The sequence below is a fragment of the Aptenodytes patagonicus genome, chromosome 12, assembly GCF_965638725.1.
Source record: "Aptenodytes patagonicus chromosome 12, bAptPat1.pri.cur, whole genome shotgun sequence".
In the NCBI taxonomy this organism is placed as follows: Eukaryota; Metazoa; Chordata; class Aves; order Sphenisciformes; family Spheniscidae; genus Aptenodytes; species Aptenodytes patagonicus.
This window is the reverse complement of record NC_134960.1, coordinates 8,137,501-8,163,785: the sequence shown is the minus strand read 5'-3', so window position 1 is coordinate 8,163,785 and position 26,285 is coordinate 8,137,501. Positions and strand designations below refer to the sequence as shown.

At 47.0% G+C, this 26,285-nt stretch overlaps 1 protein-coding gene across 3 annotated transcripts in view; it reads right to left on the bottom strand.

The window, feature by feature from the left end:
• Nucleotides 1–7,499: 7,499 nt before the first annotated feature.
• The window catches only part of GRIA1 (glutamate ionotropic receptor AMPA type subunit 1), a 139,768-nt gene continuing 120,982 nt past the window's right edge, over nt 7,500–26,285 (bottom strand). For 2 of the 3 annotated variants that reach the window (XM_076350031.1, XM_076350030.1), the window contains exons 15-16: nt 19,432–19,566; nt 7,500–17,065 (exon numbers count right to left, since the gene is read on the bottom strand). In XM_076350031.1, coding sequence (XP_076206146.1) covers nt 16,877–17,065; nt 19,432–19,566 — 324 coding nt within the window. In that variant the 3' untranslated portion in view covers nt 7,500–16,876. Of the gene's footprint in view, nt 17,066–19,431; nt 19,567–26,285 lie in introns of those variants that run through there. The other variant, XM_076350032.1, reaches the window with a different exon arrangement.

Sequence of the window (26,285 nt, the reverse complement as noted above, 5' to 3'; positions counted from 1 at the left end):
TCTAGGATGCTTTCTCAGAAGGTCTACACAGAAGCAGCCAAACTGGTCCATGGCCTTGCTTGATATCCACCTGCTTGCTATTCTCCAGGCCATTTTGCATTTTGAGATTAACAACAACAAAAATCATTGCAGAACTGTACCTGGAGGGTAAATACTGTTCTCTGAGTGTCTCTGTGTAATGCTGCATGCCCAGTGCTGCCTTGTAGGACCGATCTCCATCCCGCCTCCCTCCCCATACCCTGCCCTCCAGAGCAAGCTGGGCTTATCAGTCTCCTTCTAATGACGCTCTTTCTCTCCTTGGTCTCTGGAAGAAGGGTGAAAAAATGGAGTGTCATCTTTTGTCTTTCAGTCTCTTCAGTCTTGAAAGTATTTCTTTCCTTCCCCTGCCTCCTCTCCTACCCTCACATGCCACCATCCTTTGATGAGCTGCACTTATTAAAGACTGAAGGGGATTTGCCACGTGTCGCTTTCAAAGGTCCAGGGGCAGGAAGCTTTAATTGCCAGATTTTTCACACAGGGTGTTAAAATTTATTAAAGTCAGTTTCTCTGATTTCCCTTTAATGAGATGACGACTGTGTGTACGAGATAACATTAGGTTCAATTGGTGGGAAACTCACAGAAGGGTTTTAAGTAATCAGACCAAGAAAGAAGAAAAAATGAAACCCAAACCTGTGCTAGATCTCATGTCTTAAGGCCTTAATTTGCAGCTTAATTTAAAGGTAAGAAACTGGGATCATTCTCTAACATTACAGCATGGCCAGTGATCTCCTTTTTAAAGGGCTTTCCTTGGGAAATGGGGCAGGAGGTGGGCTTTTGGCATTGTTTGACTTTCAAGACACTTTTGACATTTCAGCCATTGTTTCTCCAGGAGCCTGGCTACCCCTGTGAAAACAAAGATGGGGTGAACAACTACTTGGGGTTCACCCGGCACCTGAGGAAGTGCATTAAACACAACTGTTTGTGCTCTGTTTTACCCAGGTGTGAGCTACTCATCCTGTGCTCCAGCGGCTCCTGCCAGCGCCAAGACATCAGAGGGAGCAGCAGGGCTAAACCCCGTGTTCACAAGCCCTTGCAGCATGAGCTAGTGCCTCCCCAAGCACACATAACCCCACTGACAGCACACAACCAGCTGGAAGTGGGACCACATGAGACCATGTGAAAAGAAAACACCCTCCAAACCAGGACACCCTAAAAGCATTGAAACCATCCAGGAAAGAAAAAAAAAAAAAAGAAAAAGACAAAAACCTGAACTTTTTCCTTTGGCCGCTCTGGCTGCCATCGTCCCTCAGCTTCATTTTTCCCCTTTTTCTTTCACTTGGTGCTACCTTCACACTTGATTTTGCTGCCCTACTTTTGTCCTGCCTTCTCCTAGAGATAAGATAAACGCTATTTTCAATTAACAAGACTTGATTGCTGAAAGCAATAGGAGGCAGTTCATTTAGAGCCAGCAAATTAATTGAAACCTAAATGTACATAGTCAGTGTATTGCTGGGAGAGCAATTATCCCAGTCATTCGGCCCTTGCCATGCAAGGCGACAGGCAGCGTCTGCGGTGCCGCAGCTGGGCTGTGCTGAACTGCGCGAGCGGGAGAAGCTCGTGTTGCTGTCATCTTTTCTGAAATTCCTCTCTCAGCTGCTTTTAGCCCACTTTTATCTTACAAGAGAAAGCTCTCCGTGGCAGTAACTGTAAATTAGAGCGAGAGGATGTGTCCTGGGACTTTGGCACTGATGGGACCCAAAGTTGGTTTCAAAACAAGTGGTCAGACATGACAAGATCTTCTTTCTCGCTCCTCTCCTCCTTGGGGAAGGCTTTTGCTGCCATGTGAAAACAGGCTCAGTGCAATATCCACCAGCCAGCCGGATCCCCTGCCCTTTGCAGCGCTGACCAGAACAACCGTTTATAAACACACGGTGGGATCTGGGACCTTGGGGATTCATTTTTCCTTAAAATATGTTTACACATGACAAATAGCAGAGGGGAAGAGGGCAAAGCAATCAGCCAGTGAAAGAGCTATCCCATTATAAGAAAGATCTTCCATGGCTTTTAAGGCCCAAATACTTTCGGTCCTACTGTTGCCCAGCAATCACAGATTCACCAGGTCCCTCATAAGCTGAGCTTGCCCCCTCCCATCACCCAGAGGGACATGTCTCCCCATTCTTACAGTGTCAGGGTAAAACCTCAGGATGTTTTGTCTCCTAAAAATGGGTGGAAATGGGAAAACCCCAGAAATTGTCCAAGCATTGATGTGAGCCATGGAGGAGCACCCAGGTCTCCAAATACTTCTAGGGTAACTTGCACTTCGGACATCTCCGCTCTTTCACTGTGGTGAGGGGTGCATTTGGGATGTGCAGCACCTGGACCCCGGGTGAGCCGGATCCAAGCAGTGACGAGACACCACCTCACTCCACGGGGTCATCCCCGGCCTCACTGCCAGCATCCTGCAGCTCTTCAGAAACACCTTGCTAAAAAACAACTGCTCCACAATTTACATATCAGGGCACTGTAGGAGACAACCCACTCTAACACGCAATCCACCTAGAAGTGGTAAAAAGCAGTAATTATGAGCCAGTCTCTACCGGAGAGATGACAAATCCATCAAACAAAAATCATGTTTTCCCTGCTGTACCTCGCTGCCTCTGAGCCAACTGGCACAAAGACACTGCTTTTTTATTCCTGTACAAATTATGCTTTTAAGCCTTCCCTCCCTGCCTCCCTGCCAAGCGTAGGAGGAGCCCCACGTGTCAGCTTGGTAGTATTTCCAAGGCGGGCTGTTCTCAGCCCAGCGCCTCTCAAAGCCAGCAAACCTGGTGCTCGTACGAATTTTCTCTCACCTTCGAGAGATGCTGACAACGGGGGCCGGAGTGATGCCCCAGTTACATAGCTGGCACTTCTGAAGGGAGCCGGCACGTTCGCAGGGAGCAGCCGAAGCTTATTAAATCAGGAAAGTAACACCTACAGAGTGTCACGGCACTTTCCGCTCCCTCCCGGCTCACTCGGTGCGGCGCTGTGCTCGCAGCCTTGCTGCGCCTTGTAAACTGGCTGGTTGGGGATGAGCTCCACCACAGCTCATTACAAGGTACTTGTTATGCACCAGCATCTGTTTTATCATCCTCACCTCATTTTCTCTTGTCTACCAGCTTGCTGTGTCCTTGGCCCCTTCTCCATCTTGCTTTCCTGCCTGCTTAAATTTCAGGACAGATTTCCCAGGCAGGTTGAAAAACTTTTTGGAGAGACAATTTGGGGCTAGCTAGCCCAGGGAGGTGAGATCCCTCTTGCCCTTGGCAAGTCCATGGCCCAGTAACCTCACGAGTAGGATTACAAACCCCTGGGACACCACAGAGAAGGCATTTCATAGATAGAGGTTGTTTAGGTGACAGTGACCACCACGCTGCTGGTAGGCAGGAACATAAATGAGGCTGGAAAGGATTTCCTGGATTCCGTTGGATTCCCAGTTATTCCAGTTTCAGGTCAGCTTTCTTGATGGTGGCTGGCCAGGATTGTGCATAACATTTTTGGTATCACCGAAGGTTTCTCCTAGTTGGAACTCTCTTGCTGTGACCCTTGAATGTGTTTGCTTTTTTTTTTTTTTTCCTTTCCTTTTTTAAAAGACTGTAACATGTTTTCCCATTGGTGGCAAACATCCATGCGACGATCAGCAAGCATACCCAGATCTTCATCTGCTCTTTCCAGCAGTAAGTAGTCTTGCAGTCAGCCCCTCAATCATGATGTTGAACCACTGCCTTTCATCCTGTCTTTCTATCCCCCAAATCTGAAGTATTTAAATTCTTCATGTGAATTAACAGTGGCTGCAAGATAAATCTTTCAGAGAAACTATATATGTACCTTTCCTTCTACCCAGTTACGCTTTGCAGTACAAGTCATTATCTTCTCTTTAGATGTCTCACTTTGACAACTCTTCTTTTATAGTCTTCATTTTAGCTAATGAGCTCCCCCACAAAATCAAATGTTTGTGATGCTCATTTACATTAAACCTACCACACCTCCCTCACTTAGAAACACAAGCATCTTCAGGAGAAAAACAGACAAACAAAACAAATCACAGCAGTCCGTCAGGATCTATCTTTGGGAAAGCACACAGGGCTTTTTCTCTTGTTTGCAGGCTGCTTGTATGAGTTTGGTTATTCCTCCCTGGCCTGGGGATAATATTTGCTCTTCCTGGCACATAGAATCACAGAATCATTTAGGTTGGAAAAGACCTTTAAGATCATCAAGTCCAACCGTTAACCTAGCACTGCCAAGTCCACCACTAAACCATGTCCCTAAGCACCACATCTACACGTCTTTTAAATACCTCCAGGGATGGGGACTCCACCACTTCCCTGGGCAGCCTGTTCCAATGCTTGACAACCCTTTCGGTAAAGAAATTTTTCCTAATATCCAATCTAAACCTCCCTTGGCACAACTTGAGGCCATTTCCTCTCATCCTATCGCTTGTTACTTGGGAGAAGAGACCGACACCCACCTCGCTACAACCTCCCTTCAGGTAGTTGTGGAGAGCGATGAGGTCTCCCCTCAGCCTCCTTTTCTCCAGGCTAAACAGTCCCAGTTCCCTCAGCCGCTCCTCATCAGACTTGTTCTCCAGACCCCTCACCAGCCTCGGTGCCCTTCTCTGGACACGCTCCAGCACCTCAACGTCCTTCTTGTAGTGAGGGGCCCAAAACTGAACACAGTATTCGAGGTGCGGCCTCACCAGTGCCGAGTACAGGGGCACGATCACTTCCCTGCTCCTGCTGGCAACATAATTTCTGATACAGGCCAGGATGCCCTTGGCCTTCTTGGCCGCCTGGGCACACTGCTGGCTCATGTTCAGCCGGCTGTCGACCAACACCCCCAGGTCCTTTTCCGCCGGGCAGCTTTCCAGCCACTCTTCCCCAAGCCTGTAGCGCTGCATGGGGTTGTTGTGGCCGAAGTGCAGACCCGGCACTTGGCCTTGTTGAACCTCATACACTTGGCCTCAGCCCATCGATCCAGCCTGTCCAGGTCCCTCTGCAGAGCCTTCCTACCCTCGAGCAGATCAACACTCCTGCCCAACTTGGTGTCATCTGCAAACTGACTGAGGGTGCATTCAATCCCCTTGTTCAGATCGTTGATAAAGATATTAAACAGAACAGCACTACCTAATGCACTATAGTAACCAAAAAGTATTTCCTGGCCTGCAAAGTAGTTGGTTTTGCTCATTTGAGGGCATACATTTCTGAGTTTTGCCTCTGCTCAGTGCATAGAAAGTCTCCTGTGCTGTGCCGCGATTGCCTTTAATGTCATTCCCCTCACTTTGCACCAGTCCTCTATGAAGCCCCAGGCACATTATTCAGCAGTTTTCAGGATCTCTTTTGACCCTTTTTAATCTGCCTTCCATTATTCCTGCACAGCAGCCTCCTGTCTCTGTCAACAGCTGAAGAACTTCTTGCTGTCAAAGGGATTAACCACTAGTCCACAGCCTGGGATAAGGAAGCTTTCTTTCTTACGTGCCTGCTTGGAGACCAGCTCAGCAGCCAGAAGGAGGAAGGCATTGACAGAGTTTCCCCTCCTACCTGTGGTATTAAGAGCAAGCGAGTGCCTTTTCTCCCATCTCCTCCATACGTCCAAGAGAGGATGCAGGCAGTGATTGATTGCAGATGCCTCCCTGCATTAGTGCAGCAAACTGCCTGCCTCATCCCTTCCTAAATCCCAGCCATGCCTCCCACCCCAGCCCAGCTCTCCCAGCAAAGCCCTCCCTGCCCTCCCAGCACATCTTTATAGCTCCTGGTAATCTCCCAGTTCCTCCCAGTCTGGCCCAGCTTTGCAGCTAATAGCTGGGGGTGGGGTTAACCCTTTCTTCACCAACCTCCAGACACAGACCTTTACACCCCACCATGTAGCACACGTGTGGTCCCCTGTGTGGCATAGGGCGACTCTGGAAACACCAGGGATGAAAACCCTGTCCTGGAAAGCTGTCCCTGTGCCCCGTGGAGAGAGGTAGTGCCACTGTTGTGAAGTCCTAGCTAATTATAGGACCTAGCAGGCTGGACTCATAGCATTTACTGCAAAGCTATAAATGTGGGCTTTGCTTCTCTTAAGCCTGAAAATATCTTTCTGAATTAACATTTTGGTCCCTTCAAGAAACACAACAGAAAGAGAAGGAGGCTGAAGTGGAGTTTCTCTTACCTTACTGCATCAAACCACAGTCCATTCCCTTCCTCTCTGACCTGGCACAAACTCATGGCATCACAAAATCCTTTTAAAAAAGCATGGAGGTTTGCAGCATGGGCATGCCCCTGTGTTTCTGGAAATACTGAGCTCTGGGCTCCATGGAAAGATCAGGACCGTCTTGGTGGGGTGACCTGTAGAAGAGGGGAGCCCTCTGGGAGCCAGGAAACCAGGCAGTGACCTGTCCCTCTGCCTGGGCTTCTTGTGTAGCCCCGTTCCCATGGGAATCTTTCCGTGCCTCAGTTTCCCCTTTTCAGAAAGGGACTTTGCAGCCCTTCCTGTGCCAATTACTGTGAAAGAAGATCTGGGAGTCACTGGGGCAGTGTTCAGGCTCTCTTAGTGCTTTTTGGATAATCAGCAAATGTACTAAAAAGATAGCATATGGTCTGTGAGGGGTGGGTAGATTTCTCTTACACCAGAGCGAAAACACCTCTTCAAATGAAACCTAAGAGCTGATCACACTGCGGTCGTGTCGCTGTGTCAGGATCCTGTCAAAATATATTGCAGTATAGATAGACTTATCTGACTTCTTGCTGAATTCTGACAGAAGTCTGGTGGGGTCTCAGAGAGGGTTGTTAGAGCCTAAAACTTGCTTATGAGTCTCTGGGAACACATGGCTTGTGGCTGTCAGGGTTGCAGCTATAACCCATCTCCCATCAGGGATGCCAGCAGTTGGCCTGGGGCAAACTGGCCACAGAGGGGTTAACTTAGATTTCCTTTTGATTGCTCAGTGAGTGCAATGGTTTAGATGTTTTCCTTTGGAAAGAACAATTAACAGCACCCACGGGTTGCCCTTTCATCTTGCCATATGGATTACCACACTAAAGGGAATTGCTAGTGAGGATATAAAGGTCCTCACATTTCTTTCTCCAAAGAGCTGCTCTTTGTGCTCATCTTTGATTTTTTGGGGGGTTGCTGCTTTATTTTTAAATGACACACAGATGCACACCTGTGCAAATACGCATGCACACTGATGTTCACTTTGAACATATCAATTGCTGCCCATTTAGAAAGATCAATGCTTTCTCTAAAAGGCTTTATGAGGTTAGATTTTTTTCCAAATATCTCCCCAAATATCCCCCAACCAAAAAGTACATCAGCAGCTACATACAATTCACTATAAATCATCTGCTTCCTCAGAGGAAGAAAGTTTTACCAAGTCTTTGCCATGTCTCTTCCTACTTCTCAGCTGAACCAGGACTCCGGCTTGTGATGGCCATTGGCAAACAGACACACTTCAGCACACAAATGGGAAAGAAAATCACAACAGCCTTTAGCCCATCTTTCCCCATGTTTATTAGATTGAAATTAGAAATGCTGATGACCATTGTCAGTTAAAAACCCTGAAAAACAGAGAACATGGAAACTACCTCTGTGGCAAGTAAACAGCCATGGGGTCATCCAACACCTTTTGCGAGACCCTGTGGGCAGGACAGCACTGGTGTCCCACAGCATTGCAAAACGGGGGGCAGAAGGGCCCCCCCAGGCTGCTGACCTCCGTTCCATCCCCTCCTGGACCCCGTGGTACAGCCTAACCTGCCTGTGTGTCTGTGCTGGTGTCACCCTTGCCTGCGTGAGCAGGGCGGAGAGGGGATGGAGGTGGCAAGGATGAAAATGAAATATGGATAAAATGGGCTGACTGGTAGGGATTTTCTCTCTCTTTAAAAAAAAAACAAAAAACAACCTAACAAAAAAGGCCTCCCCAAACCTAAGTTACCAGATGTTTTATTCAGAAAACTTCCTGGAAATCTCAGTTATTGTCTAACCAGTAATTGTGGTCCATTTGGAGCTGGCCCTTGGCTGCAAAAGGTACCTTCAGAAAGGTTTTAATCCTGCCCGTCTGCCCTGCCTGTGGGGTTGTGCCTTCGTGCTGTGGTTTCCCAATCATAGCCCCTACCCAGCTCCACGGAGGAGAGGCAGCAAGAGGCCATTATCTTTTAATAGCAATAATATTCAGCACTTAGGCAGGTGTTAGAGGGCTCAGTTGAGCCGTTAAGCATAAGCGGCTCCTGCTGGAGATGAATGCCAGTGAGTGCAGGGCTCTCGGGTTCCCTCCTGAACTACAATTGCTTGCTCACAGCTGGCAGGCATGTGTCGCTTGGTGGCCTCACCTCCTCTCCCTTCCAGCCCACTCTGACTCCAGGCTGGAGGGGACCTCAGCTTTGCGCGGACCCTCTCCATGTCCAGCGCTGAACTGAGTTAGTCTGTGGGCTGATGGGTGTGAATAACCTGTGGCAGGTAAAGGCTCATAGTAAATTCATCCCTCTCTGTAGCAAGAAGGACGGCAGTGAGCATGTTGACCCATGAGCACTGTGGTTTAGCAGCATGCCGGTGAGGCACATCACCTCTGGGCTGGCCCCAGGAGCTGGGAAATGCCCTGCCAAGGCAGCATCCACCGCTGCGAGGTCTGGGCTGGGAGATGGTGCTGAAATCACTCCATGGGACAAGCGCATTGCTACAGGATCCCCTGTATCCCAGCTGAGAAGCACCAAGCCACAGCAACTTGATTACCTGGGGGGCTCAGGCTTTGGCAGATTTGTCGTCCCTACTGCGGTGATGCTGCCTGGGGGTGTGAGGGGTTGCTAGTACCAGTTATCCCTGCGACCCTGCTGTGGGGTGAAGATGGGGGTGGCAACCCACAGCTGCTCATCTCGGGGCTTAGCTCAAGCCCACCGGTGATGGTGGTTTCCCTCAGTGGCTTTGCAGAGCAAGGCAGTGGGTGGTTTGTAATGGCGTGCTGCTGGGAAAAGGGACATGCCACCTTCCCTGCTGCTGCAGCCGCGGGCCCCTGACACTGCTCTCCTGGTGTTAGTGGAGAGAGCTGGACCAGCCCTGGAAGGAGCTGAAACACTTTTGCTTTCCTTATTTTGATTTATTTTTGTCTTTTTTTGTTTTGTTTGGAAAGTTGTCCCAGCACCCTCTGCAGCCAATAGGGGCTGGAGTCTGTGAAAGGGCATCAGCCATGCTGGAACCACCCGTTTCCATCCCCGAGCACGGCTGCACTGGTCTAACTGGGTTGTGGGGCCATCCACCCACCTGGCACTGCGCACGCTCCTGCATCTACAGACTGCTCTGGTGGTAGTAGTCTGGTGCTGGTGCTTTCAAGTTCAAGCTGGTGCTCCTTGCAAAGGAGATCTGGGTCCATAATGGCTTAAACCACCACAGCACCTCCCCGGGACTTGGCTGCCAGAGCGGAGGATCTTCTTGCTCTGTTTTTTTGTGTGCTTTTGTTAAACTGGACGTGCAATGAGCTAAGTGAGGGCTCAGCAGCGTGCACAGGGGTGATGGGCAGGGAGGAGGGGAGAGGGGACGGGAGAGCAGTAACCCCCAGAAAACGGTGCCGTTCCTCCAAACCCTATGGATCACTTTGTAGTGATACTTATAGACGAGGAGCATTTTCTTTAACAAATATGAAACTAATGGATTAGGTCTGATCTAATTATGCATTCTGCATTAAGCTGATGCTCCCACTGTTTGTGGCTGCTAGCATAATTAAACTTAATGTACTTTTAATGATGTCTTCTTAACTCATGCATTCATATATGATTAGAATCAAACAGGATGAGCTGTCACGAGTCCAGGAGAGCTCTTTCAGCAGCTCCTGATGGGACTCATGTTGAAACATTAATAGTGCAGATTTCAAGGTTAACAACATTGGTTTTGAAGTGAGGAAAGCTTGTCACACAGTTTGAGCTAATCTGAGGCAACTAAACGGCTCCCCTTTCAAGTTCAGCCTCTTCCCGTCTTGCACATGTGCTCCTGGGAGCAGGGGAATTTAAGTTTTACTTGGTAAAGATGTTGTTAAGTAAGTGAACTGCACTCTGGGCAGCAGCTACCAAAGAAGGTGGGACAATAACTCTGTGGGCACCCCAGAGTTATTATTAACCCCCCCACCTTTCGGGGGGTTGCTGGGTGCTCTGTCCTGGCATGCTCAGTCTTTGCTCCTCTTCCCCTTTCCTGTTGCTTTTCTGAAAATTGGGAGCAGTTTGTTCTAGGGTCTGGCAATCAGAAGGCAAATGCTACTTTTGTCTCTGCTCCTATCTGGTCAAGTGAAATCAGGCTGTGTTCCCCCTCCCAGCCTCTGTCGGCTTTGTCCGTAACCTCCTCGGCGCAGGGAATATGCTTCCTTGAGCTGTGCACCACCTGGTGTGGTGGGGCCTGATGAAACTTTGGCATTGCTGCCCTGGCTCCAGCGTCCTACATGAAGCAGGTAACAACACAGCAATGAATTTTTTTTTTTTTCCCCTTCCTTTTTCTGTCTTTATGGATTTTTTTTTCTTTTTTTATCGGCCCATGGCCTGGCAGACAGGTTGTCTTTTGAGTTCCTGAGAGCAAGTTGTGAAATTGTCTGAAATCCTTCCAATGGGAAAGCATTGATTTATTACACTGTAATACTGATGTGAACAACACCATGTACCTTTCATCTAAAAAGTCAGGACTTATAGAACATGACATGCCATTAATTTTGATGCCAGCTTGAACAGAGGAGGAATTACTGCCAAAGGGATCCAGAGAGCATGTTAAACCAGCCCTGCAGAGTAATGAACATACTTTGTGGCTGTTACATTATACCATATTGATCCTTAGGAACGAAAAGGTACCTTGACAGCTAATTTGGGCCGTTAAAGGCATCTCAATATCTGTGTATGCATCTGTGTGTGTGTACTCTATAATTAGTGCATGAGAAAGGGATGTGCAAACATTGGCTAATTACACTTCTCAGTATCCCTTCTGGAGGTGAGGATTACTGTGTTTCACTGCTCTAGAGCCAGCTCTCCCCTCACACACGTTTGGCAGGTGAGTTCACTCGGGTACCAGCTTGATGGAGATGATGCCTAGCACCCTGCCTCTCTCCATCCCTGAGCCAGGTGTACCTCCTGGCAGCCAGACGGTGATGCCTCCTCAGAAGTGGGCACAAGCGAAAGAGAGATTAGTCTAAGTGCTCTGGGAACAGCCTGATAACTTAGCACTTTGCAAGATTGTGGCTCCGTAGAACACCCCATTTGCAGAAAGGCTCCTTGCTTCCTGCGTACAGTGTGATGGGTTATGGGATCACTTCTGCCCAGTGCGGAGCTGGATTCACATCTCTACCCCCATTCCAAAGGAAGGTGAGTTCATTTGCTTTCTAAAGCTATGTGGTGATATAGACTTATTTGCAGTAAGACAACCACCGTGTACATACCCAGAGCCTATTCCAGGTCCTGGACGGGAGTAGCTGGCAGTGCTGAGGGTGGGACTGATATACAGGTGGAGAGATGGGGCTGGACAGAAGGGAAATGGGAGGTGATGCTGCAGGTCAGGGCTGAGTGGAGAATTCCAGAGTGGGAATGGTCAGGATTTTGATGGAGAGATCAGTCTCGAGCTACACCTCCATGACTAGGAGAACCTTTTCCAGGTCCTCGGACACTAAATTTATCCCTCCTATATACTCAAACCATCAGGACCAAGTGCCTGGAAAAGAACAGAGCAGCTCTGTGTAAGAAGGAAGCTGGGAGGGGTGTCATCTTCGTAATGGAGCTGGAGCAACATGGAGCCCAAGCAGTTTTGTCTGCACTGTCTGGCATCTTTTGAGCTGGGGTTTGCATGTGGATTTTGCCCCAAAAGCCCTGCCCTCCTGCAGGCTGGTGGGCAGCTGCGCATGGCACAGTGACATCCCTGTATTTCTGTTAATTAATTAATTAACTGGGTAGCAGAGATGCAAGCATGGGGGCTTCAGCCAGCAGTGGGCTGCCAAGACACAAAACCAACACTGGTGGCTGACAAATTGATCTGTGCCCAGAGGTAACACAAGGGCAACTGGGGAATCTGTGTTTAAGAGAGGTCAGCAGCTACAAAAGCTATCAGAGAACAGGCCACACAGGTCTCTAAAAGGTATTTGGGGTTAATCTGGTGCCTTTGCTGGTGGGAAGGGCCTGAACCCATCTCCTCCAGTCTCCAAGGTGGTGTTTCAGAGCAACCTCCACTAGCCAAGCTCCAATCTGTGCTGTTATTTCTCATGCCATGGCAGTGAAGAGTACCAGCAGTGTCCTAAGGGTACCACACACCACTGTGATGGGTCATCTAAGCTCTGACATGTGCCTCCATGGTGGAGCAACATGTTAGTTAGAAACATGCACAAAAATGTTCTCCTGGGGACCCAGAGCCATGTGTGAGACTTGGGTGACTGACCACGTCACTGAAAACCGAGCACAAACCTGTGTTCACAGTGAAAACATCCCCATGTCTCCCAAAACTTTTGATGGAGATATGTGGCTGAGTTGCTGGACCTGAACAGGTTAGTGGTACCCACTGGGTTAGAGCAAACATTGATGCACCCCTCCCCCGTCCCTTCACAGAGCTTAGATGAGTAAGTTCTCCTTGCATTTGATGGCAGGTAGGCACATGGACACACAAGTCCAGCCAAATCTTTTTGGAGCATCCCAGCTTTGTGTCCTGATGCCAAGGTTATCATCCCATAGCAAAGGGATGGACTGGGTGATGCATCTGTTCCTCACCTGCTGCATTTCAAGGTTCAGTGTTTTTTTTCTTCAACAACTGCTGAAATGGTTTTGGATTCTTGCTGGAGACTTTCTTACAAGGAATACTTGTTTTTGCCACTAGGAGGGAATTTTGTCCTGTTTATGCCAAGATACAAAGGAACATTTCTTGTGCATTTTTGCAACCTCACTGGGAACCAAGAGTGAACCACTGAGCAAGAAGAGCATTTTGAGACAGGGTCCAAGCCCACACTACAGTACTGGATGCCTAAGCAATTGTGGAAGACCAAAATGGGCTGATCCAGCATAGCCTGCCCATCGGTAACCTCTCCTTCAGGTCTCATTGACTGGGAGTCTCTTTGTGCTTTGAAGCCTGAGGGTTCACAGCCCCTTTCAAAATGTATTCATTCTGCCCCTTGCTGACTCCATCTTTAAAACTTACCAGCAGGTAAAAAAACCCCTTGTGAATGTTGGAGACCTTGAATCTATAACCATGGCCCTGTGGGGTGAGCTGGGATGCCTGGTCCAAGGCACTTTTGAGTCTCAGCTTCCCCAGCCGATAAATGGGAATGATGATACGGGGAAGGGAAGTCCTTCCAGATCTGTGACACCAAGTGCTACCTAAGAGCATGACATTAGTCATTATAGTTAACCCCAGCAGCTGTCAGGATCTGCATAAATGTCCAAGGCCCTTTAAATCCTACTCTCTTTCCTCTTTCAGCAGACTTTTGGATAAGGAATTTAGCAGGTTAATTGTGTGAAAACTGAGTGAGAAACATCTTAAATGTCCAAGCCTCTGAAACAGCATGGGAGCTCCTAGGAAAGCTGATCCTGGTGAGGATTTTTGGACCAGTGCTGGTTCTGAATTATCTCTGAGCTGACCATGTCTTCTCTTTCTGTAAAAACAAGCTAAAATCATCTAATAGCCCTCCTCAAAAAATAACCCCACAAAACTCCAAATGAAGCAAAATCATTAACTTTGAACCCAATGAATGTTTAGTTTCCTGACTCTTGGGTAAATATTAGATAGATTCCCAATTTCAACCTGAAGCAGTTTATTTGGCTGCTGTTCACAAGTCAGACACAGCAATAATCAAGGAAATCTCATTTGATTCAGGTTGGGCAATATTGCCTGAGGGGTAACATCATTTTCATTTCCACACATCCAGCACTGGCACAAAATGGCATGGACAGGTATGAAAAATGGATCATGGATCCTTGGTGCTAAAATTCCAGCCGATAGTTTCATTTTTGTGTAAATAATAATTACCAATAAAAATGTTGTTTGAAAAAAAGAGAATGTGAAACGAAAAACACTGTTGCGTTCGATAAAGCAAAATCCTTTGCAGTACTGCCAAAAGAAACAAAAAAGAAAGAAAAAACAAGAGAGATAAAACAAATATAGCTGTTAAATAAAAGATCCAGGTACCAAAGAGCAAAATTTAATGAAAGCCAAAACTGTTAAATATGGATTCCTGTTGAGAAAAAATGTCAATGTCTTTAAGAGTTTTACCATTACTCTATTTTTAAGAAAAGTGTAGTAAAAATACATATTACAAGTTAACATTTTCCACGCTTTTGTCCTATTAATCTTTCTTTTTTTTTTAACAACTCCTCCACTGATCAAAAGCCTTTGAAAACTGCATCTCACATCTTCACGTCACAGGTGGCCAGTCCTAGCACAGATGCTCTCTTTCTCAGGAGACCGTCTAACTGCCCGGTCGGGCTTCCCGCGACCTGCTGCCACGTGGTCCTGTCTTTGGAGGAGGATGGGGCACCGATGGGTCTCAGCAGCCTGCTCTCACGACAGCGCCTGGTGGTGCACTGCCGTGGCAAGGTCCGGGATGTGGTAAGAGCTGGGTCAGGAGATGCATCCAAGGGCATGGAAACAGGCTAGCTTGTGGGATGCGTCCACTGTGCTAGCACTTACACAGAACTGAAGTTAAAATTAAGAAAAGTGGATTAAAAATGATAACCAACACAAAGTGACCTGAAGAGGTGTTTGGAGTGGCTGATAACAGAGTTCATGTTTGGCGATGAGAGATGAAAATCACAAGGGTTTCCAGTGGTGGAGAGAGGAAAACATATTGGCACAAGACATGCTGTGCCCGAGCTTAGGACCTTGACTCTGACTTGCTGGTCTCCAAAGTGTTGCATGACAAGTGGGTAAATGGAACAGATACTTCAGACCAGGCTGGTGTTAAAGGTGGTAAACGTATTGCTCTGCACATTCATACACTAATGGAAACTGGTATTCAGGCAGCTTCCAGCTGTACTTATGGACAGCTGCATAGACAGATCCTCCTCATAGACCTGTGCCAGTCATTTGCCTGCATTGCTTTCTCTTCACCTGCCTCCCTTCTTTTCCTGCTCCTCTCTTGCTACGTTGCAGAAAAAAAAAAAAAAAACAACGAAAAAAATGAGAAAAAGCAGCTCAGAACACTCCAATAGCAGCTCAGTCCCCAGAGAGATATTTGCTGGGTCCTGTGAGAAGCTTTGAACTTTATTTGCCATCAGTGATGGACCTGTGAGATGGGACAAGGCTAAGTGGGTTCACTGTGGTCCCTGCCCCACAGATCTTCTCTCTCCCAATGCTCCCCTGGGAATCCTTCACTTCTGGGGAGGTGTCTCAGGCTCACCAGGGTGGGAAGCATTTGTCTGTCCATGCCAGTGATTCACAGAACGAACCTTTTGTGCAGTTCTGGAAAACCATCCTTGCCCCTTTGATCTCCGCGCCTGTGGTTGGATTCCCAGCTGCCCGTCTGGCAGCGCAGGTTTCTGCAATACCCAGTTTGGGGTCAGCAACCTGCTCGCCTGGCTTGTGGATGCTTCCCCCTCCCTAAGGATACATGAGTGGGAATCTGCTACTTTTGGCTTTGTACCCAGACAGGCCATAACTTGACGGGAAGGCTGAGGTTGACCAGTCCTGATGCTGTCGAATGTCATGGACGCTTGAATAGAAGCTCTTGTAGGGTCTCCTCCTTGGTTTGCTTCAGCAATTCCTTCCAGGAAGCCATTCTGGCCAACTATCTACAAAATGTCCCTCTTAATTAGAAAAATGGCCATAAAGGGATTTCAGAGCAAAAAGGCAGGGATATTCCCATTGCAGCCCCATGACTTCTAGCATGTTTTACTGGTTAATAGGCAGCCATTTAGAACGGGATGTCTTGAGATGGTCTATTCCTGGCTCAAGGTGGTTCCCTTATGTGACCACCAAAAAGGGAGCACACACAGAAGCTAAGCAATGAAGAAATGGTTCACAATTGCTTATTAGCCCCCAATAACCTAGGCAGGAGAGTCGCATGTGAGGAGAATGCAGCATTTACTTTCTCTCTTCCATAAACAGCAGCTGACCATGATCTTAGACCAACCATCTGCTCTAGTCTGCCACACATGACGCTCTCCACTCCAGGCACACGATTCTTCTCTTGAACTGCCACTTATCATCTCTGGAAGAATTATCACTTTGTCCTCAGGTTGCCTGGGGTTTCTAAACTCACTCATGACTTTGCCCCTGTAAAACAGCCTCATGTTTTTGTTCAGGTTCTTTCTTGCATCAAGTCCTTCCTGTTGCAGGGAGAGCCGTTCGCACCTCTGTCTGCCTCATTGCAATAACTCCACAGCCCGAGTTCACAACAGAACAACAGAAGGCAGAATCACGATGGGCAAAAGGGGTCAATGCTGACGCCCTGCAGGGAGTTCAGCTTGCCATTTATTGGATTTTCTTTTTTGCTGTTAGTAGCTCAGACATTATGGTTTGCATACCAAACTAAACCAGATTGAAGGACTGAGCAGGGAAGGGGGAAAGGGCTGATGTTACCCTGACACCACAGGAATTAGTAAGAAAAAATATATATATATTGCACACACTAAGACTTATTAACAACCAAGTTAAAACAGAATGGCATAGTCCTCATTAGTGTTCCAGTGGTTCTTTGATCAGGGACGGTTCACGAGTCTGTTAAATCCCGTTACACTCTCCTTATTGCAGTACAGACCTGTTTCTGTTCTCCTGCCAGTGGATCTGTTTGCAAATAAAAAGGGAAATAGGTTTGATTTCCTCGAGAAGATCCATCCAATTGTCCCTTCTGTCATCGTTGTTTGTCTTGTTGGTGTTGGGTTTGTTTTTGGCTCTGGAGGGGGTGGAGTTGGGCTGCCCCTGCTCTCACCCAGGCAATGGGTCAAAAGGCCAATTATAATCCCGTAGCTCCTAGGGACATGCCGGTGCTGTGGCTCATGCACGGGATCGTCTGCATGGATTTGGGGAAATCGTGGCTGACCACACGTCCATTTTCTCCACTGCCTCCTGCTGCAGCCGGCCTGGGAAGGGTTGATGTCCGTATGGCTTCGTTGATTGATTGCTGTGGGATTAAACAAAAACCCTTTTTAGGAAGGACGGGGGGGTCTCCCCCTGTCCTTAGCAATGTTGGAGAAATTACAATATAAAACAGTGTTGTCTTTCTGTCACTGTTCTCTCCCTCCTTGTCTCCATTCAGACTCTCACTTTCTGCATGTCCCTACTGCATCTGCTCTGTTAATTCGCACCTCTTCTACATTCAAAATTAAATGTTTCAGCAGTATTTTGGGGTATAAAGCATACGTGCCATATGGAAAAACTATTCAAACTCTACAACATAAGAACAGTCATCCTGGATCTGAGCAGAGGTATTATACACACTTCCCCCATAGATATGCTATTACTACTCCAGTACTGTTATGTATGGTGGACTCTGACTCACTGCAAGCATATGTTTAACTCTCCTCATGTGAGAAGTTGAGCATGTGCCTATGTTTTTGTCTACAGCGACGACTGAGGTAACCAGGAAATGCAAACCTAATTCAGGAACCCAAATCTCATCTTCCTGTTCCAGATACCATCCAAAACATTTGCTTTCAGAGATCTAAGGAAACCACCTGTTTAGAACAATTAAACTAAGAGGAAGTTCATTTGGTTTCTTTGCGTTTAAGTTATCTCTAGGGGCACCATCATCCTTTCTGGACTGGGATATCCAGGTGAAGAATTATCCAGAACAGATAAATCCGGAACAGCTATTCAGAAACAGTCAACTTAGTGCCTCCCCAGGCATGGAGCAGCCTCCTGTGCTGGAGGGATCTGCACCTCACCCAGGGGGTCTGTAGGGGCTTGCTGAGCAGAGGTTGGGTTTAGAGGGGGATCTGACCCGTCTTTCTGGGCACTTGCCTGGGCTCTGCTGAATGGCCTTGTGGGATGTCCACTGATGGCGGGAGCCAGCCAAAGGGACAAGCTTAGAACATGTTAACTTTGGGAGCCACGATTCCTTCCCATAGTGGCTGGTTTTAACATGGCAAGAGCACTGCAGGCTAACACTGACGAGAATTAGTGGGTCATTTCTAGCAACACAGGGAAGCCAATACCAGGGCAGAATGTCCTGAAGACTAAAACTATGGAGTTACTGCATTCTGACACTCTTTCACAGTGTATTTGTGACATACCTAGCTTTACAGTGTAGACAGCAATTTTAATTTAATTTTTGTATATTCAGGGACATTAATTGCTTGCATTATCTTACCCCTGTGCTCAATGTACCTCTCATTGCTTGTAGAATTTTCTGAACCTCAATGGGAAAAGAGCTATTGCACATTTTCAGTGAATTAGGGATGTTGTTATTGCTGACAAAACATTAAGCATTAAGCATGTTGTGAAATGGTGACATAAAAACCAAAGAAATAATTGCTTATTTTCCTTTTGATTCTGGGTAAGTAAGTTTCAGGGAAGTGAAAATCTCTCTAAATTTTATGAAACTCACTGCATACTTCATATACTCATACCAACTTCCATGCTCACAAGAGAGGTCAAGATGAGGAAGAAAAGGGATGTGTTACTCTTACAGCACAGATCCCACTGCACCCTTGTACACAATGGTATCTGTATAAGGGATCGCCTCTGCTAGTCATCTGAGTCAAGATGTACTTGTTCCACAGATGCTGCATTAAATGTGTATCCCCAAGGCTTTCAAATCTAGTCCACTCTTGACACGACACTCTGAAATTTAGGCACACCAGAATTTAGGGCTGAAACAAATCTCCTGGGTCATAGGAAGTACGCTTCTGCAAGACCATAACAGGGTGGAGGAAAAAAAAAACATTACAGGAGACATTAGAGGCCAATTTCTCTCTAAGAGGACCCATAATTCTGAATTTGGAGACCCACACCATCCATTCCAGGGCAACAACGCTCTGAGCATGTATCACTGTTGCCAACCTGCGAATAGTGCCAGCAGGGTGCCAGCAAAGGGAACAACAGGATCTGATTCATTACCGCACTACCCCAGTTTTACCTTGCTGTTAGCTGCTTGGGTTTGGGGATTTTTTTTTTTTTTATTGCACTAACGGCTGTATCGCACCAACCCCAGCACACTTCATCCATGCTGCACACGCATTGCCATAGTCTGCTTTCTTTCACTTAAGGAATGGCAATGTGTTCCTGTTACCGTTTGTGCTATGATTTTGCTCTATTTGTGGATTTTGAACTAGCATTATGCCACACGTCTGATCTTGCATCAGCTCCCCGCTACGGCCCACTTGACCCTCTTTTAGCTTCCTCTGATGCTCCTATTCCTTTCTAGCAAGTCGAGTGACAGAGTCACTTCGTTATCCCTATGTCTTGGCTTTCCACCCATGGTCTGGGCTACATCCGTCTCTGAAGGCAGCTTTGGAGCCAGGGTAGGATCAGAGAGAAGGTGTGAAAGGCCGGGGAATGGGTTGCCACCTTCATCCGCTTTGATTCACTTCTGGACTTGTAACAAAACTCGATTAAGGCAACCAGCATGGCTAGTCCGAGCCCACCGATGAGGATATAGAAAACCCCCGCCACATTGCTGAGACTGAGCGCGCTCGTCTTGTCCTAGAAGAGAAAGGAGAAGGGAGGGAGGGGAGGGCACATGGGAAGGAGAACAACAAAATTAATATGAGATTGCTCCAGGAGGGATGCTGCACAATATAGCAATGATGGCATTACATCATCTCCCTCTTTAAATGAACAGGTGACATTTCTAAGAGCATTTTCAATTTTGAATTCAGTGTCTAGTAAATCTAATGTTTCCCTCACACAAACAAATAAACATTTCTTCAGCAATGTGACTCTTTGTAAAGGTTTGGGATCTACGTTTTTCAATCAGCTAACTTAAATGCTTATTTTACCCAAAATGCCTAGTTTAAATTATTGATTAAAGGAGGAAAAAAAAAAAGTTTTCCGCCTCTGTGACATTTGCTTGTCCCTGATGTCTCGCCTGAAATAACCCGTTCTCTTGGAAATGCTCATTCCTTCATTCCTAGATTGTTTCCCCCGCAAATTCTGTTGCTGAGCAACACATTGAAATGGCTGGGTTTTTTTCCTTTTTTTTTCATTTCCTCTTCAATACTGAGGTTGAGGTGACACCTGAGCTGTCCTCAGAAACGCATTTGATTTCTGTGTAATAAGGCAGTTATTTCATATGCAATCAAGACCCGTTGATGCATGTCTAAGCTAATTATTTGGTTGGCAATAAATAGGGCTATTAATGGACCGCAACGCACAGTCAGCAGCTACATTGTGATTCTACAATTGCCTAATGAATCGTCATGGCTCTCTGGGGAAGAGGCGAGTCTCAGAAAGATTCATTTCACTGCTAGGGAAACCGAGTCCCCACATCTAACCCTGATCTCACTCAGTGCAGCTCTCAAAACCTTCTCCTCCATGCTGACCAGGTGGAGTTGGGGTGTTGGGATAATCTGGGCAGCAGCAGGACCCAAAAGCTTGGCTCAGCTGTGTGTACCAGGCTCCTCTTTCTAGGACACGCTTTCTCTATAGTGCAATCAGACAGAGGTTCCCTGCTCCATGCTTGTCGCTGCTCTGCAATATCGACTCAATACCTATTTGCCGGTACAGAGTCACCAGGGCAAACCCAACAGGTCAGCGCAAATCTGTTGGAGTGACCAGGGTCTGACCAGCATTGACAGCCCCGCTCCCTGGACACAGGAGGAAAATTACATATGGATCATTTGAGATGCAGCCACACAGTTAAAGAATAGTATTTATGCCTGTAGAAGTGTCTGCAGTTGGGAACGAAGCCTCTGCATGGTTCGTGGTGTTCCCTGCTACTCCATGGACACGTGGACTGGTGGGTGGCACAGCTTGTTCCTTGCCCTTGTAGGACAGTTGATTCACTTGCTTTGCTTGGCAGGTTTTACAATAAGCAACCCACACTTTTTGGGAAGGCCAAGGATTCAGGAAGCAGAAAACTATATTGAAGCGATGTTGAAAGGATCCAAAACCAAACATCAACATGAGCACGGAAGGTTTTGATTCAAGAGCACTCTGCCTGGCACCAGCACTGTCCTTCAGGCAAGTACATTTTGCAAAAGGATTCTGTCTTTTGCAGTATTAGGGTTTGATGGCAAAAAAGTTAACACACGAAGCATGAAAACATTTCAATTTTCAAAATCAAAAAACCCCTCCTGTTACGGAAGAGAACTTAACTTTTTTTTTTTTTTTAATAGAAAAGAGGGTTCCAGTCAAGAATACTAAAAAAAAGGTTTTTTTCTACTGCTCCTTCATCTGGTCCCACTACCCATGTGAGCTGCAAAGCTTCTGCTCAGCTGAAGCTCTCACCACAGGCTCTAGCACCACAGGGAGCAACTTTCCATCCTGAACCTTCTGCTGAAAGATGCTGAGGTTTGGTTAGGGGTAACCCCTGTAGAGTTTCGGTCACTGGAAAAAACTCCACAAGTGACCGCATTTTCCATGCTTCGCTGATTGACATCACTGCCAAGAGATTCGCCGCTGTCACTGTGTGCGTTGCACCGCTGCAGACGTGATGGTCGCCGCTGGTGGACAGGTTTGGTTTCTCCCTTGTATAACCTTCATACGCTGGCCAGTTTGTAATCTTGCTGATGCTTCCTGTGTGCTCTCTGTAATGAGAAATTTCTGCAAATATCCTCTTAATTTCTGCAGTTTCCATATTTGAAGGATTATTTATCTGGTCTTTTATAATCTGCCTTCGTACATTTTTTCCCCCAGGCTTGACTGTACATTTGTTCAGTCATCTCTTCTCTGCAGATTACTGGGTATACTTTTAAGCACCAGCTGAAATATGTAGGGAGTTTTTTAGTGAAGGTTTAGAAAAGTGGAGCAATTACTCTGAGAAAATTGAGTTACAACACATCAGGTACTTTGCCTCTTCAAATTCAGTCTGAAGGGGCTGCACCAGCTTCAGGGAGGGACAAAGACACTAGCAGAGGGCTGCCCTCCTTGACATCCTAATCTTTTAGCCTGGCTTCTTAATGAAAAGTGGCTGATTAGCACATGTTCTGCGCTCAAAAGGAAGGATGGAGACAGGCAAGGAGGTGGAGCAGACTATTTGTCTGCATCTTACTAATAATTTTCAGCCCATACTTTCACCTTGATTTGACAGAAGGGTGAAGATCTCCAAGATATCAGGAACCTCCAAGCTTTGTGAAAAAGAATGACACTGTAGAGAAGAGAAAACCTATTAATGCTCTCACTCAAATAAATGTATCAGCGCAACCCATACTAGGCATCAGAGACTCCACATGGGTCTTTGACTTGCAGCCACAGATCCTTAGGAAATCTGGCTTCCTTGGCTCTGCCGGGCATGGGAATACATAAATTTCAAGTTTTATTGGCCACAATATTGTTGTATTTCCACCCCCAGTTTGGCAGTCATGATCCAACAGGGCACCTTCTCAGCCGGCTGCAATGGCAGAGTGGTCTGGCAGCCAGGAAAGGCTGCTGGATCCTAATTTCCACTTTCCTCCTGATGCCAGCAGCAAATCGACCAGTAAGAGAGAGGAGATGACCCAAAGCAGTTTCCTGCACCACTATTTCATACAATTAATTTCAGAGCTGTTGTATTTTTCTTGCATTTACTTTGCAGTAGCATTATTATTATTACTTTTATTATTATTGCTATTATTACTGTTATTACTACTATTACTATTAGTATTGGGACAATTTGGGTGAACTGAAAGTTGTCTTATCCAGAAGGCAAAGGAAAGCATAGTGAGGCACAGCGGTGGGCAAACCTGCCGGGCGGGAGAGAGCAGCCTGAGCTTCCCCTCTGCCACCATACCAAGGCTCCTCCCAAGGAGCCAAAGACATGGGCAGCTTCAGCAGGGCACTGAGGAACACCGAACTGCAGGGGCACGGCTGATGACACAGCCTGCTATCATGAGCCAGGCTGAGATGTGAAATTGCTCCTGTGGTGTCGCTTGACTTCTTGCTCATCCTCTCTTTTTCCTTTTTGTTTCCTTCCCTCTCCCAGCAGGACATGCAGAGACGTTCTCTGGGCGGGAGTGGTATCTCGTTGCTCCCATCGGCTGCAGGACCAGACCCACACAAATGGTAGGAAACGCTGTGTGCCCCACCGAGGCTTTGCCTGCTGTTTCCATGCACACTCCTGCCCTAATAATGCTCATAATAATAATAAAAAGTCCCAAATTATGCTAACTGCTTGAGAGGACTCTCCCCTCCTCTCTGCTCAGGCTCTGTGACACCAGATGCTCTCCCGCAGAGCTGCCCATCACCGAACCAGCTTGTTAGTGGGAGTGTAAATGTCACCGCTCGTCTCCCGCAGCGGCAGAGCGCTGACGTGGGGGGGGAGATTGGCATGTGAAAAGAGAAAGAAAAACCCATCTTTCCGAAAGCCCAGCCTTGTTGCTGCAGCAACCAGGCACCTTCCCGTCTGTTCGACTCAAACGTGGCACTGTGTCCGTCATCCTCTTTGTCATTATTTATCTCCCTTGGCTGAAAGGCATTAAGGCCAAATTTGCCCGGTTTCCAGCAGGGCTGGTCCTTTCTTTTACCCTGTGTGACCAGAGCCCGTTGGCAGCACAGGGTGATGGCACCTCAAGTTGTTGCGGTCTCCATAGAAGATGAACTGTCCTTAGAGCAGGTGGTAGCTCCAGAAGTTGAGCTTTTACACGAAACATTGGGCTGACTTCACTGGAACAAGGTCTGAAGCTCAGCAATGAAGGACATAGCACTGGCCATCGATTCTGAGCGCTGCTGTGGGTCTGCCAGGGGATGGGTAGGAACACATGGTTGGCCAGCTGTGGGGATGAGGCTGCCCAGCATGAAAAGACACCTTTGGTTTGAGAACCAGCCAATTCCCTGCAAAGGCAGGGCAAGGCAATAGCAGGATTTGTTTCCTATTTTTTATTGTTTTTTTAAACAAAAGCACAATTCTTGCAGCTGGAGAAGAGGATTGGGAGATCCCTGTGGCTTTGATGAAGGTCCTCTAATTGCATGAAGTGATCTGGCTGCCCCTGCAAGCAGGTTGCACCTTGCCATCCTGGTCTAGAAAAAAACTTCTTTTCTCCCATTGCCTTGCAAAAGCCCCAGGGAAGAGGAGAATCACATCCGTCTGCCCTGACATTTAGTGTCCACCTTGTCATTACCCTCCAACAACCCAAGGCATCCCTTTCAAGCCCACAGCACATTTCATAGCCTGCAAAAAAAGCTGTCCATCCTGCACTTGTTCATAAAATGGGGTCCTTCCAGGGAACTGCCTAATTACAGAGTATCTGTCTCTCCTCTGGGCTTATTTCTGCTGTGGCAAGTAGAGGGGGAGTGCAGGAAGGCTGGGAGACAGGACCAGGAATTGGTGGACGGTTTCTAGCTACGTGAAGTGCTGGAGGTGCGTGTGCATGGAGAAACCTCGAGCCTGTGGGAAGGGGTGGCTGCCATGGGTTTACTGCAGGGAAACATTGCCGCCCCGTGCAGGAAACCGCCTGGGATTTCCCACTGTCTGGCAATGCAGCTGGGGCTGTGGTGGTCCTGGATCAACAGCCCCTGAGCGCAGCTGCCCAGCATCTCCTGGGATGGCATAACATACCCAAATATTCAGCAAAGCAGGAGTTTTAGTTCAGATCCACTAATGTATCTACTGTTTCTTTATAGGAATTTCTCTGGATAAAAAACTAGGTGAGCAATAGATAGGTAAACAGATTAAAAATAGGATGTACAGAAGTCAGCTACAGGCATGGAACATCATCTGGGGCCAATGAACATAAGTCTGGGAAACACCAGAGGTTTTACTTGGCTCTGGATAGAAACCTTGGATACAAACCTTACATCCAGCTAGCCCCTCACCCCTCTTCATTAACATTCATTTATCCTTCTGAAAGTCCTCTAACTGCAAACTAAGCTAACCTCGACAATAAACAGAAATGGGAAGGTTTTGTCATGCCTGTGGGAGGAAAGACATGAAATGGCCTCCAACCTCTCAAGCTTTGCTCTGAGCCTTGGCTATTAGAGGAGAGGTGCATGGTCCGGCTTGTGCCCCCAAAGTGCAGGTGGGTTTTGTGCTCATCATGGGCAGGATGGGGAAAGCTGTGCCTGGTGCTCAGCCCTGCCTGGCGTGCCTCATCCCCGGCACCGAGAGCACCACAGGGAAAGCGGGAGGAACTGCTCATGCAGCAGCTGGGCAGCTCCGCTTGTTTGTGGTAGGTGAAAAAGAGACCAAGAAGCAAAAATGGATAAAAACCAGGTGGGCAATATGTGGGTATGTTTGCCTGGCTGCATTCATGAGAACAAGTGAGCAATGCAAGTGCTTGGTCTTTCTGTAGGTGGGAGAGGGGTTCTGGTGATGTTAATGTTGATTTCTCTTACTGTTGTTTCATATTGCACTGCTGTTGCAGACGTGGTGCAGATGCTGAGCAAGGAACAGAGATGCAACCCTTTTGTGTAACAGCCGAGACTCTTCACTGCGATCTTCCGCTCCCATTAAAAGCTTACACGGTTTTAAGGCTTGTGCCTACTGGTTTCACACATGGAGTTTCAAGCAGCTCTCATGACTTTAGGATCCAATCTCATTTATTCACATGTGATTCACATGTGTGTGATTGTGTTTTTCAAGCACATGTAAATAACGTGATCAATATTGAGGTCATATGATCCACATAAACCCATGTGTCCCAAACCTTCTGTTTCTGTCCCTATGGGTTATCCTATTGTGCGGAATGAAGCGCTACATCTACTTCTTTTTTTTTCCCACCAGAATAGTGATAAAGCACAGTATTGTAGGGATTTTGTTTTAATCTAAACTGATTTCACATCCATTTCCTTATGGGCATTTTATCGGCTATGGGTTTTCTCTAGCACTGATGCATGCAGGCTTGTGGTGAAGGTATTGTGGAAGCTGTGTCATGGCTTCAGTTTCCCAGCAGAAGTAATTACTTTTCATTCATATGGTGACTATTGCTCAGTTGGTTACCTTGCAAAATATATGTACTATACAAGTCAATTAGATTTTTGCCTGAGTGGGACTAATGCCATATTATATAGCATGCCTTATAGAAGGGTTATTCTTGGATATGTACAATGCTGCAGAGAAGAGCAGAATTTGATTTTAAATAGCATCTGTCAGCCCCAGAATGGTTTACAATGTGATAAAGCAGTTGGTGAGATTCAGACAATTGGGCCAGGTGGAAAAAAATATGACAACCTACCAAAAAGTGTTTGTAGAAATTTTCCCCTTCTTATGAAATTTGAATATCTTTAATACTTTAAAATCCAACCCACTCCATCTGGCTCTGGAGGTGGGTTGAACATAAAAAGGAAAA